The following is a 13745-nucleotide window of genomic DNA, read 5'->3' as shown; positions in this document are numbered from 1 at the left end:
CTTATTACTTTTACTCCACTACATTCAGAAGACATTTATTGTACTTTTCACTCCACTAAATTTCTATCAGTGCTCTAGTTACTCACTACTTTATCTTTGAACTCAGCTCATGAATTTCCTTCTCTTTTCTGAAATCTGATCCCTCGATTGAACGTAGAGCAAAAACAGCAAATTTCACTCAGATCAGGCAGTTCATTTAGAGGTGGTAATGATGGCTATAATTCTCCACCTGAGCACCCATGGTCATATCTTCAGCCCGTGTTAGAGGTTTTTGAAATGAAGAATATGTATCATTTGAAATGTTCTCCTTGTTTCCCACTCTGCAAAAACATACAAACATTCACTGTCCAACCTGAGAAAGAGTGTTGAGCTACGTAACATTTGTTTAAATCCAGATGAACATTTCAAACTAAGTTGTCTGTGCTTGGAGTAACTTAGTTTCTGTTTTTATTCCATGGTATAGTTTTGAGATTTCAAGTAATGGTTTCTAAATAAACATAATGTACCCCTATGTATTCTTGACTGCACTGATATATTGTAAAAAAAAAACCAACAACAACATTTTGAGATACTTTAAAAAGTACTTTGAATACTTCAGTATTTTTAAAAGCAAGTACTTCAGTACTTTAACTCAAGTAATAATTTGACAGAGCAACTTTCACTTGTATTGGAGTAATATTTTGACCTGGAATATCTATACTTTGACTTAAGTAATGAAGCTGTGTACTTTGCCCACCACTGCTGATTTAAGATACTTACCAGCTCTGAAAAAAAAAATGTTGCTGGAGACTTTGCCACTAGGCTCTCAATTTCTGTCTTCTCTTCCAGATGATAACTAATGTGCACTGAAATTTTGTCTCAAAATTTGGTATAAAATATGCTATTTTACTGATATTACTCCTTATATGGCCAAATGAAAATCCCCTTTCCTTTATGGGAATACCATATTATTCTCTCAATTCATACTACAGTACATTATTCAGTCTACCGTTGGACAATTAAAAAGAAGAAAAAGAGAAAAAATATCTATCTATCTATCCATCTATCTATCTATCTATCTATCTATCTATCTATCTATCTATCTATCTATCTATCTATCTATCTATCTATCTATCTGGTTAATTCATATCTATCTGTCTCTAGCTGTGCACAGGTATCCTTTATTATTATAGCATTACATTAATCTCCATTCATTTTGAATTAAAAAAGGGATAACAAGAAAGGGACTCCAATTTTTTTATTTATTGCTCCGACAGCTTCAAAACAAACATATGTAGTACTGTTTCTAAAGAGTTTATCTTATAATTTACTCAGTTAAAAAAAATACATTTTTTTTTACATATGGCAATATGATGTGCAGTATTTCTTTTCTAACAATTTTCTAACAACATTTTTTCGTTAATGTACATTGCCACCAAACAGTACAGGGAAACAATATAATTTGTTTATGATATGGTTAGTATTACATGAAGATGCTAAATTAGCATTTGGATTGGTTGTATAGGCACAGGACCCCCTGTAGGTCTGTTTATGCGCAAGTACTACCCCATCCCACCTACACCCTAGCCCCAACACACCCTTTAAGTGCATCCTAAACAGAGATAAGTATGCTGACATCATTTTATTTTATTATGTGCTACTTTGGGCTCATAAGCAGTGCAAAACAGTAAATATATAGATATAAAACGCATGCACTGCCTTGTAGAAATACTTACATCATACCTGTTTGTCAGAGGCGAAGCTTGGGAATAAGCTATCTGCTCGGGCAAGCATGTATGGTGTGTTCTATTGGCTTAACTTGGTACAGTAGGTGCACATCAGTGACTGCAGTAATAATGCACATTATCAAAAACAAAAAAAAAACACTACAGTATACATAATACTGTACTATTGCAGTGCAATTGTCCATAACCCCTGAGTCACACTTCAGAGATGACAGGCTTAAAACTAAGGATAAGAAAAGTGTTCTTACACCTTTGTAATAATGCTGTATTACAATAACAGCTGCAGAAAAAAGTTTGTACAGTGTGTTCATATGCAGGCTCAGACCCTCTAATTCGAAGAGTCTGTATATTTTTCGCTCAGGCTTTGAACTCTAACAGGCTCTTGCAGTAATGACCACGATCAGCAATATCTGTTGAAGGTGTTGATGTGGCCGGTACAAGTCAAAATCCTCCATCCCAGAGGTGGAAATTCACCTTGTGTTTCAACCCATGTCCTTGTCACTGCCTCAGAGTCAGGTGCCATGCAAATATTCCAGGGACTGGAGAAAGAATGGCTGTGTAATCATTTTCTTCACTGCCTCCGAACACAGGGGGGGTGGGGGGGTGGAGGGAAGGACAGAGGCTTGACCTTAGAGATGTGACAAGACTAATTTTCCTTCCCAGATACAGATTCAAATTCCTAAACATGAGTATCGGTCATTTCTGATTACCACTCTGATACCAGTGTGGTAAAAACATCATATCATTATTATTGTTTTAATGGCAGTTTACTTTTAACTATGCATGGACTTGATAATTCTCCTGTCATATCTGTATAACCTGGATCAGCACACAAAGCTAAACTAAAATAAGCAGTTATCTTAGCTAGCCCCTGATATTGTTCTGTTTGCCAAAAAGAGACTTTGACCTTTTAAATATCCTGAAATTATATTTCCAGCATTTAATCATTTTCTTTTCTTTAATGCAGATAAAAATAAGAACAACTTTAAATTGATGATATACTTATACTGTTATTAATGACAATAGAATAGCTAGGTTTGACTACTCTACTATCTGCTAGCATCACATAGTTGTTGTTTTTTTTTACTATCATGGCATTAAAAATGACCATAAATCAATTTGTCTTCACACCTTTAGGCAATAGTTGCAAGTGGTAGCACTTCTATATTTATTAATTATTATATTAATTGCTATGGTTTGTAATGTTTTGGTGAAGACCATGTACTGTATAAATAATGGATGTAGTATCCGTGATGTCACCCATCTGTTCCTGAGCGCTGTTTTGAAGCCAATCGACGGCGGCAGCCATATTGGAAATGCGGAACTCAACCAGGCAGAGTGTGACGTAAAGAGGTGGGGTTTAAGCATCCTAGCCAACAGCTATGTGTTCCCGTCCGGGAGTCAAGTCAGTCATGTCCTTATTTGGGCAAAAACTGTTAATCTTAATATCTTCTGAACCGTCGCGTTAGAAATAAAATTCAACCCCCCGTACAGTGTGTGCCGATAGAGAATTTAGTTATGTAGAGCCAAGCTGTTTTTTGAACCAGGCTGTAAACATGTTTATTAATGCTGCAAAGATCGTCTTTTTCCCATTCATGTCTATGTGGTTTCCGGTGTTTCTGCAGCCAGCCTCAAGCGGATTCTCGATGAGCTGCAGTTTATAACACTTCAGTATGGGCTTCATAGTTTGAGACCGGAGGTTGCCGCTTGGTGAAGACACAAGTACATTTTTGCCACTTTAGTACATTAATGATATTTTATGTCATATTAACACACTGGCTAGCATACTTGCTGCTACCAGGTGCTGCATTTAAGGCCATACCACAGATATTTCAGATAAACGTATCGGTATTGAATTATTGCTATTTTGCAGGGTTCTGTCTAAGTAATAACTGCTGTTAAAGTAAGAAAAATACATTCAAAAGTTTGATTAGGGTCACGCCAGGTCTTTGTTACTCTTTAATAGGATTAGGGCCACTTCAGGGAAAAACAAGAAATAAGAGGAAAAAGAGAGAGGGAGATTTTCAGAGTAAAGTCTCAAATTTATGAGATTTAAATTGTACATTTATGAGATGAAAGTCTAAACGTACGAGTGATTTAATGAGAAAGAAGGAGTATCAAAAGACCAGCCAAATCCCTGCGCTAAAACGAGGACTGTGAATCATCTTGTGAAGTTAAACTCAACAGCTTGAGGACAAACAGCGGTTGCAGAAGTGTGCACAGGCTAATAAGTAGCCTGTGCTTCTTCAGAACAGACTCAGTTTCTTGCGCAATCAGAATCCAAATCCTTATGACAATGTGGTACTGATGTTTTGAAAGATCAAGTTTTTAGTTTTTTATTAAATTTGAAGTATATTTTCACAGGAGGCTCCATTTGAGTGCAGGCAGCTGCAGACGACTCTTCTGATTTGTCTCTTCATATAACATGAAGACTAACCATAGCTTAATAAGATTACTTTTATCTCATATTGTACGACTTCATTCTTGTTATATTATGTCCTAATTTTCTTAAATTTCAACAGTTTTCTTTAAATTTCAGTTTATTCTCATGAATTTACAACTTTGATCTCAAAATCTTAATTTATCTTTTCTATAAGGTGGCCTTACTACTCTGATGCATTGATACAAACAGGTGGGTGACCTATTTGTCTGGCTTTTTAATGCCTTCCTGCACAGGAGTACTGATAATGATGCATTGGTTCGATGTCACATTGTCTGTCTGGCGATACATTTCTATCTGCTCTTGGGAAGCATTCTCTGGGATGGCGCTGCGGTCACCCTCACCTCTGTCGGAAAACCAGATAAGGTTGGCTTTGAAAGTCTTTCTTTGCCAAAAGTCCATCCATGGCTTTGATCTCTTCTTGGGAGTCTTGCTGAGAATGCTCAAATCCAACAGGTACCTTCTCTGAGGATGTTTCTGAGCACTTGAGTCTTCCTATGTATGCACGTCCTAGTTTGAGATAACATCCTCTTTAAAGTTGGGGAGCCTGTCATAGCTCTGTAGCTGGCACCAGTAAGAAACCATATGATATATTGTACTGATTCCTTGGGCACTGGACATTGGAACTTGTCCAGTGTGAGGTAGGTCGGCCAGTTCCTCTTGCTGAACAAGTCATGATGGATGGAAGGGGACATCTTTCTGATAGGCAAGGTCACTGCAGATTGTTGTCCACCACTGAGTCTGGTTCTGCTTGAGGTTTCTGCCTGTTAAAAGGAAGTTTCTCTTTGCTACTGTTGCCAAGTGCCTGCTCATGTTGTGTCATTTTAGGTCCAAATGATAATACATACAGCTCGGTCTAGACCTGCTTTTTATGCACAATAACTTTTGTTGTGTTTGTTGATATTTAAATGACAATCAATTGACTGATGGTTGTCAGGGCTTTTGGTAGGGATGCACCAACCCAATCCTGGTATCGGGTATCGGCTAGATCGGACTCAAAAAGCTAGATCGGATATCAGTGACAAAGGGCCGATATATAGTGCCGATCCATGTGGCAGATCTATTCATCTCAGTTCCATGCTTTTCTGTGTTTACAACACCCATGTGGGTCTCCTACGTCATCAGTGCCGGACGGTCTGTGAATTTTTGCCCGATGGAGCATGATGGAGGATAACTACAGAGGTTCTGTAGTTTAGGTGCATGTCACACTTCTTTTGCTAACAACTCCGCCGGAAACTTGCAACATATGCAGCGGTAATGTTTCAACAGATGGTAGTCGAGCTGAAAATTAAAATGGAAGCCCAAAGGAAGAAGTTTAGGTCAGCTGTAGCCCACTGCAAAGAAGGAAGAAACCTTCTATACATGGATTCAAAGTGTGAGAAGCAGACAGGTTATTGGATTAAATTGTTCCGGATCCTTGAAATTAAGTACTTGGAACCCAGGTACAGTTCACCATCAAGTCAGCAAAGCCTGAAGTTGCCAAAACATGATTCTATCCTCACATTAAGGAATAGAGATTGTTAAATCAATACAAGGATCGGATCGGCTAGTATCGGTATCGGCAGATACAAAGGTATTAATATCGGTATCGGGATCTAAAAACGAGGATTGATGCATCCCTAGCTTTTGGAGCATAAAATGTTGCAACAGGTTTAAAAGAGAAGATACAGAGCCCCATCAGAGTCCATCGGAGTAAAAAGCCTGGGGGAAACAGAGAGTTATTTAGGTGTTGTGCTAATTCTATCCCAACAAGATGCATCCCTTAAATCAGTATCCCTACAGAAAGGGTAGAATTGAGTTAAGAGGCTGTTAAATCCAACAAAGGGCCTTTGTGTTGATAGAGCTACTGTTACAATATGTAACTATTGTTATTACACTGGTTACTGCAGAAAACAGTCCGTTATCTCACTGTTAGCTGCAGTGAACAGTATTTTATCCACATGCATAATGAAAAAAACCTTCTTATTTCTATTACCAAGACAATGCAAACTAACAATACAGAAGTCTGTACCAGCATGCTGAAAAGAAGCTGCTACTTAGTAATTACAGCATTACAACCTAGATATTAGAACAATGTGCTGCTGGAGGGTTTACGGTCTGGAGCACTCCGGGTCTGAGATGGGTCTATGGAGTCCAGCAGCGTTGAGTTGGGAGTCAGAGGGGGATGGAGAGGAAGAGAAGGAGGAGTTGGAAGAGGTTTCAGTTGGAAGAAGGAGCAGTGCAGGCTGTTGATGTCCTGTGATTTGTTGTTGCTGCTGCTGCTGCTGCTGCTGCTGTTGTTGTGGCTCTGTATGTCTTTGTACAAGCAATGCTGTAAGGCTGTCCTCCATGGATGCATTCACACTGGCCAAGCTCGACACAGAGTCTTTGGATTCCTGAATGCCTCTCTCCAGTTTGAGGTTCGGGCCCTAAGAGGAAGAGCAGCAGAATATATATAAGTTAGCAGCTTGTTAACCAATTTTTTTTATAAATCAAAATTACCATTGCTAATGTTGCAGGCCAACTACATATAAAGATGGACAATCTGTGTACACCTGAAGTGAAGTCAAGATACCCATGTGACATGCACTGATATTTAGCACATTTGGAGCCACAGTCTGCACAGTCAGGATCAGCTGGTGGAGCCACCGTGTTGACACCCTGCCCCTTTCGCTAAAATCCCTTAGGTCAGTACCGTCTACTTCAGAACAGCTTCACGTGTTAGTTTGAAGTAAACGCTTACAGTCATAGAAAGTAAATTGACTCTTTTGTCAGTGTTTGTTACGTAGCAGCTGGCTGTTCCTCCTCTACTCTGCTAATCTGGTCTACACAGTAGGGGCCACAGTTGTCAACAAAGCTGTCAAGCTGATGGTGTTGTAGTTCTTTTTATATCATTAAAAATCACAAATTACAACTCAACTTGTCAGAAAAATTAACATTCAGAGATGTATTGGCATGATACGAACTAACTATAACAACAGAAGCCTTGTTGGAGAAAACATTATTTGATCTCAAAGTTGTCGATGTCCCATCTGTTAACATGAAGAAGGTTGGCTGGTGCAGTCAGGCAACAGGGGTAGCTCCAAATGTTTGGCTTCACTTTAGAGTAGCTGTCATCTTGTTATACTCTACAGTTTGTGGTCATCACCAACCAGCCATTGTGCTGTTGTGTTGCAAGGAAAATAACAACACCTTTTATATTTTCAGAATTTTGACTGATTTGACTGAATAAAAAGTTTGACATGAGAGAATGTGACGTATAACAAATTATGTATGTTTGAAAAACTGAATTCAGCTGAGAAGATCATCAGAATCATCACAGTAGTTGATTTGGTATTTAACCAAATGCTTATTTTATTTTATTTTATTTTGCCTTGTGTTTATTTGATAGGACAGCTGAAGAAAGACAGGAAATGTGGGGAGTAGAGAGTGAAGACATGCAGGCAATGGTTGTGGCTGGGAGTCGAACTGGCGACCTTTGCAACAAGGACTGTAGCCTCTGTATGTGGGGTGCTTAGACCGCTAGGCCACCAGCACCCCCACCAAATGCTTATTATGGTAACAGTCGCCCTTTCTAATCTTGTCTTATGTGGTTGAGCTATGCATTCAAAGTGAGGGCTGACCTTTAACCTTATCTTTTCATATTTGTAATCTATTTGAAAACTATTGGTTATCATAATTAGCTTATGATGTCAAAATAATGAAGCCACTGTCACCTTTGATTTGTGACCACAAGTTTCTGGAGTCCATGGCGACATTTGTATCGCGTTTGAAGAAATGTTGTCAAGGCGTTTGATTGATTCAGCATCTTCTATGGCCTTCCTTCAAAACAACTCAACAAACTACATTACATCCAGAACTCTGCCGCCCGCCTGCTCACCCACACCCGCTCCCGTGACCATATCACCCCTGTCCTCCAAAACCTCCACTGGCTCCCTATCAAACAGCGCATACATTTCAAAATCCTCCTTCTCACCCACAAAGCCCTCCATAACCAGGCCCCCTCTTACCTCACCGACCTGCTCCATCACCACACCCCCTCCCGTAACCTCCGATCCTCCAACGCCCACCTCCTCTCCCTACCACCTGACACCAAGCACCAAACCTTGGGGGACAGAGCTTTCTCTGTCGCCGCCCCCACCCTCTGGAACGCCTTACCACTTAACATTCGAAACTGCCCCAACCTGTCCACCTTCAAATCACTCACCAAAACCCACGTGTTTAGAATTGCTTTTAACGTATGATTGCTTTTGAATGTATTTTATTCATGTTTTTATTATTCTGTTGTTTTATATGATGTTTTTATCCTTTGTGCAGCGTCTTTGAGTTTTTAGAAAAGCGCTTTATAAATAAAATGTATTATTATTATTATTATTCTGTGTTAACAAGAAAAGGACGGAAAGAGGACTTGAACACAACATGCCTAGGGCTAAAGCTATCACCAGTGTGGGGGCATGTAAGGTTCAAAATTCAAGGGTATGTAAGGTTATAACTGCCAACTAAAACACACACACAACGATTAGAGACAGCTGTTTTAAAATTGAGCTCAACACCATTTGCAAACGAAGATGATACTATGTGTTTTAGCCAGTTCTGACTCCCTTGTTGTGACAAGTGTCAGTCACAGTGAAACGCGACAGTGGCTCAGATTCTTCCCTGTAATTGTCTGGACTCTCTCTGCCTACAATGTGGCAGACAAACCAATCCATCAAAACACTCAGTAGTATCAGAGAGAAGCAGCTGGGAGCACAGCATTGTGCAACAGTGGGACATTGTTGGACTGTAGAGACTGTTTCATTGTGTCTTTGAATAGTGATGACTTGATGAGCTTCTGATTGGTTACCGTAAAGCCCAGCTGATGCATTTCATATAGTACTGCATGTAGTAAAAATAACGTTGTTTGTTGGGGTGGGCAGAGCTTCCTTACTTGAGTTCCTGTATGGCTGAAGAAATGGCTTGCAGTCAGAGCGACTGGCTGCACCTTCACTGCAGGTCTGTGATAGTCTGGACTGGCTGTCACAGTGCTGTATGCTGGAGGTCCAAGTGTTGGCTGTCTTTGCAGCAGCTGAAGGATGGTCTGCATGTCTGACACCAGCTGAGACTCCAGCCTCAAAATGAAAACAGAGAAAAAAAAAGTTGGAAAGACAGCCTGGGGGATAATCACAGAGGAGATGTAATAAACTCATAATTGTGACGAGCGTAATCATGTGCTGATGGGGAAAAAAACACTCAGTTGTACTTCGCTGAGCACTAGATGGAGCTTGTGCTCCTCTGTGAATAAATTAAGAGGCGGCAAAGATGTGGAAACACATCCTGCCAGACGAGTAGACGGAAGATGCTTCCCCGGCTAGGAGTGATAATGAGCTTTGTGTGGGAAGTGTGAAATCAGCATTTACTGTGGAAATGACTATATCACACCCGTTTGGTCAATCTAATAATGACCAGATTTTATCCAGGCTCTATTTTTAGGCAAAATGGGGTGACGCTGAGTAACCTTTTAATCACCCAGAGCCCTATTAAATGTAAACAGACCATATCAGATTTATAATGCTGGTTTACTTTGCTATTCTATTGCAACAAGGCAGCATTTGTTTACCGAGCCATGACTAATGACTGAATAGGGAAAAAAGCAGTCAAACAACAGACATCATTGCAGGAGCACAGTGAATTCTTCTTGGCTATACCTACAGATTTGTGGAGATTGCTAGAATCTGACACCAGCTTTTTCTTTCCTTTTGTCATATCCTTCCAAACTAGTCAAATCCACAAAAAAAGAAGGATAAAACTGACACAAATGTGCTGCTCATCCTGAAGCCAGCAAGCATTAGAGGAAAAAAAGCAAGGTCAGGTAGAGTGCAGTGAATAAAATGTCTAATTTAGGGAAAAAAATAAACGAGCGAGTCCAGTATTTCAGGCACACTGATGCTGCCTGTCCTTCTCTGTGATAATTCCAGCTAAAAATACCACCTGCTGTTCATTTGTGGGTCTGTTTCAGGTGGCCTGCTGGCTGCAGGTGTCGTTAAAAAAATGCCAAATGTGGATCTCTGCGACAGAAAATAAGAACTAAATGAAATGTATTAATCCTGAAAGTTACACTTTCATATATATTGTTTAGATTACAGTTAAGTAAGCTTGAGAGTGGCTTTTGTTTCCACACTGAGTTCAACCAATAATTCCACCAGCTACTTCCCTTCCTCCACCCACTCATTATGTTGGCAACTGAGATACATATAACCAGTGAAGGCTGTTGAGGTATAGCTTACTTTCAGCAGTGTGGGAGGTGACAACTAAAAATCTAGCACTCCATAATCATTGAGTCAACAACTGATTTAACGGTAGGATCAAACTTAATTGGGTTAATTTGTCAGAATGTGGCATCTAATAAGGCGACTTTACAATTTTATAATGGCCTGCTAGAATGGCCGATATGTATGCTTCTTTTTCTATGCAGTACTCTATGTCTAACTTTTTCTATGCAGTCATGGACACAGCCCCTGCAACTTCTTATATGTAAGAAAGGCTAGTAATGAATTGGCTAGTTCATTAAGATTTAGAAATATGTGACTAAGGGGCACCCAATCCTACTGTACACTGCTGTAGCGTCAGGCCCAACATCAGAACATGTTGTTGTTTTCACATTAAATTTAGATTTGTGAAGCTATTTTGAAGTGACTAAGCAATTAGGCAACCCTGTAATAACATTTAACTCGTTACATATAGTTCAAAATGTGTCTCCTCCATTAGGTAGTATTAAAAACTCTGATTCAGATTATTTTAAAGGTGACATATTATGGTCCTTTTCATCAAAATATATTGCTCTAAGAGGTCCCCAAAACATGTCTTTAAAGTTTATTGATCAAAAAAAACACTTTGAAATCAGATTTTGGCATGCCTGTAAACCCCTTTTTTTCAGCCCTGCTCAGAACAGGCTGTTTTCTGTGTCTGTGCCTTTAAATGAGAATGAACTCTCTGACCACGCCCCCTCAGGAAGTGGATGCGGCCTCGGCTCTCCAGCACGTTGACCTAATGTTTACATGTTGGCTGAATATACACGGCTGCTCACAGACCCGCGTTACTTCAACCCTCTGAATCTGATCCAGAATCTGATCCTGACAGAGAGGCGCCTGCAGCAGGACCTTTCTGAACGATTGGTCACAGATTTTGTGTTTCTTGTTGTTTTATTTGTCAGCATGTCGACGTGTGTCTTGATACACAGCTACGAACATGTAGCTATGTGGCTATGCTAACTAGCACTAGCACTTTTCCATGAAAAATAAAATTCCTCCACTACATCTTCAAATCTGCAGACGTGGGGAGTAAAACCGACCTTTGTGTTTATTAAGACAGACTACAACTAGCATGTCTCCCTCCTAAGCTCCTTGTTAGCACACGTGTGCAGGGAATGAAAAACGGAGGAGGAGTTGAGTTGTATTTTATACAGTCTATGGGCTGAACGAGCTCCGAGCTCTGACTTCCATTACAGACCGGATGTCGTTGCGACGTATGAAAAACACTGAAAACTGAAACGGCTCGTTTCACACACATTTACAGAAAGGTGGAGAAATCAAAACAGGGGCAGAATGGATTTTTTTCATTTTCGGGGGATTTGTAGACATGCCAGGGAAACATATTTCAGGTAGAGAACCATTAAAAAGTCAATTTTGCATGATATGTCACCTTTAAATCTTCAGCAAAGCCACAGGAAGTTAATTATTGAATAAATTATTCTCTTTTCAAAGCAACACTATGACATTAGAATTGTCCTGTGCATGTCTTTATTTTTGTATCAAGCCGAGATTTTGCCTCACATGATTGGTTTCTTAGCAGAGTTTGTGAAATCCATAAGGACTTAAAATAACAAACAAACAACTAAAAAACAAGTCAGACATATATTATTTCATTACAAGAATTTAGAAAATAGCAAACCAATTTTAAAATACATCAGTATCACCTAACGATGATGTATGCGTCTTGGAACAATAGACCAAACCACCCTAGAAAAGAACTGCTTTGACACCATGTTTTTGTACTGTTACAACAAAAGTATGTATGTGTTTCCAGTGATAAACATGCTGCACTTTATATGGCTGTAAGAAGATGACTTTAAGAAAAAACTAACTAAGTCTCCTAAGAATTTACACAGTGTCCTCACAGCAGTTATTATCAGTAGGCATCTAAGAACAGCCTGTTATGCTGCAAAATCAACCACTGTGTCCATCTGACACACGTAATCAGGCTCAAGTGATAATGCCAAGACAAAAATAAAACAAGTGAAGCACAATGAAACCTTTGAGAATTAGAGAAGTATTTCCATAAAGCAGAAACACTCGTTTATAAAGTGGTAAAATGATTCTGCTTCTGGTGAAAGGTGAATGATGATCAACCTCTTGTATTCAGACCATAAAGATGTGTACCTGTTAAGGTGGTCCTGAAGCTGACCTAAGCGTTGTTCCACCTCTCCGTACATGATATCGCTGGCAGAATTATCATCCTCCCTAAGGTCCTGGAAGTGTGCTGACTCATCCAGGAAGTCTGTAGGTTTCTTACAGGCCCATTTATCACAGCACAGATCTGGAGAGACCAAAGGCAACACACATGTGGGTCAGACCAACGTCATCACTAAACAAGAAAAAATAGAATGTAATTAATCTCTGCAGGAGAGCAGTGCGTAGCTCCACTGTTATCATTTATCAAGCCCTTGTACTGGGAGAATCATTAATGCAATGTTTTCCAGCAGCAAACTAACCCTAGTGTTATCTCTCATGAGCACCTGCTAGTGTTCGGCTTGCACTCCACTGATACAAGTAGAGCCTCTTTTGTGATTTAAACACAGAAATGGTAAGTAGCTCTGTGGTTACACTATCTGCTGAAGCAGACTGTGCAGGTGGCCTTATATCACCATGAATGCTGACTGGATGGTGTGTGTTCCTTCAGCATGCATGGCACTTACCTTTGCCCTCATGTTATCTTAATGTCTGTTGTAAATAATCCGTTAAAATTAAATTGCTCAGCGGTTATGACCACACTTCTTTGCATAAAAGATTAGCAGTTCCTATATTGGTCTCCTTTTTTTATTTACTAATGATTTCACTCAGAGCTTCTCTGCCTTTGATTCTGGATGGTGAACTTGCTAAGCAGAGTCCTGACATGTTAAAAGTTAACATTTATAACTATACATCCCTCTTTTCAGAGTGTATAAAGGTAATGAGCAGTCCATTAGATGCATATTGTTAAAAAGAGGGTTCTTAAGAATAACATGGGTCTTAAGAAATACTGCCAATTATTATTCACTGCAGACCAATTGTTTTCCCCATATGTGCAGGTTATCAAATTTCATATAACTTCATCTTTTAATTTTCTATAAACACTAAATTTGTTTTTATTCATCAATGATTAATTTAAAGTTCCCTCTTAAACAGTGGTGTTTTCATTAACTTAAGTGCTTGAACAACTTACAGTACATCTGGTTTTAAAGCCAGGTCAGTGGAACGGCCTTCAAATTAAAACCAAAACATAGGATTCAACTTTGTCCACCTCATAAAAAATCTACTTTTGAGCTGTAGTAAAATATTTTGACACTTACTTATATGTCATTTTAAAGG

General features: G+C 39.4%; 1 protein-coding gene across 1 annotated transcript in view; it reads right to left on the bottom strand.

Moving 5' to 3' along the window:
* Positions 1-1222: 1222 nt before the first annotated feature.
* LOC117819735 (potassium voltage-gated channel subfamily H member 7-like) overlaps positions 1223-13745 on the bottom strand; it is a 58924-nt gene continuing 46401 nt past the window's right edge. Inside the window, exons 13-15 of the mRNA XM_034693168.1 lie at positions 12558-12714; positions 9071-9251; positions 1223-6572 (exon numbers count right to left, since the gene is read on the bottom strand). Coding sequence (XP_034549059.1) covers positions 6255-6572; positions 9071-9251; positions 12558-12714 — 656 coding nt within the window. The 3' untranslated portion in view covers positions 1223-6254. The remainder of the gene's footprint in view (positions 6573-9070; positions 9252-12557; positions 12715-13745) is intronic.

This window comes from Notolabrus celidotus, chromosome 10, assembly GCF_009762535.1.
Source record: "Notolabrus celidotus isolate fNotCel1 chromosome 10, fNotCel1.pri, whole genome shotgun sequence".
In the NCBI taxonomy this organism is placed as follows: Eukaryota; Metazoa; Chordata; class Actinopteri; order Labriformes; family Labridae; genus Notolabrus; species Notolabrus celidotus.
Note: the sequence above shows the minus strand (reverse complement) of the source record. Positions and strands in the feature narration are given on the sequence as shown.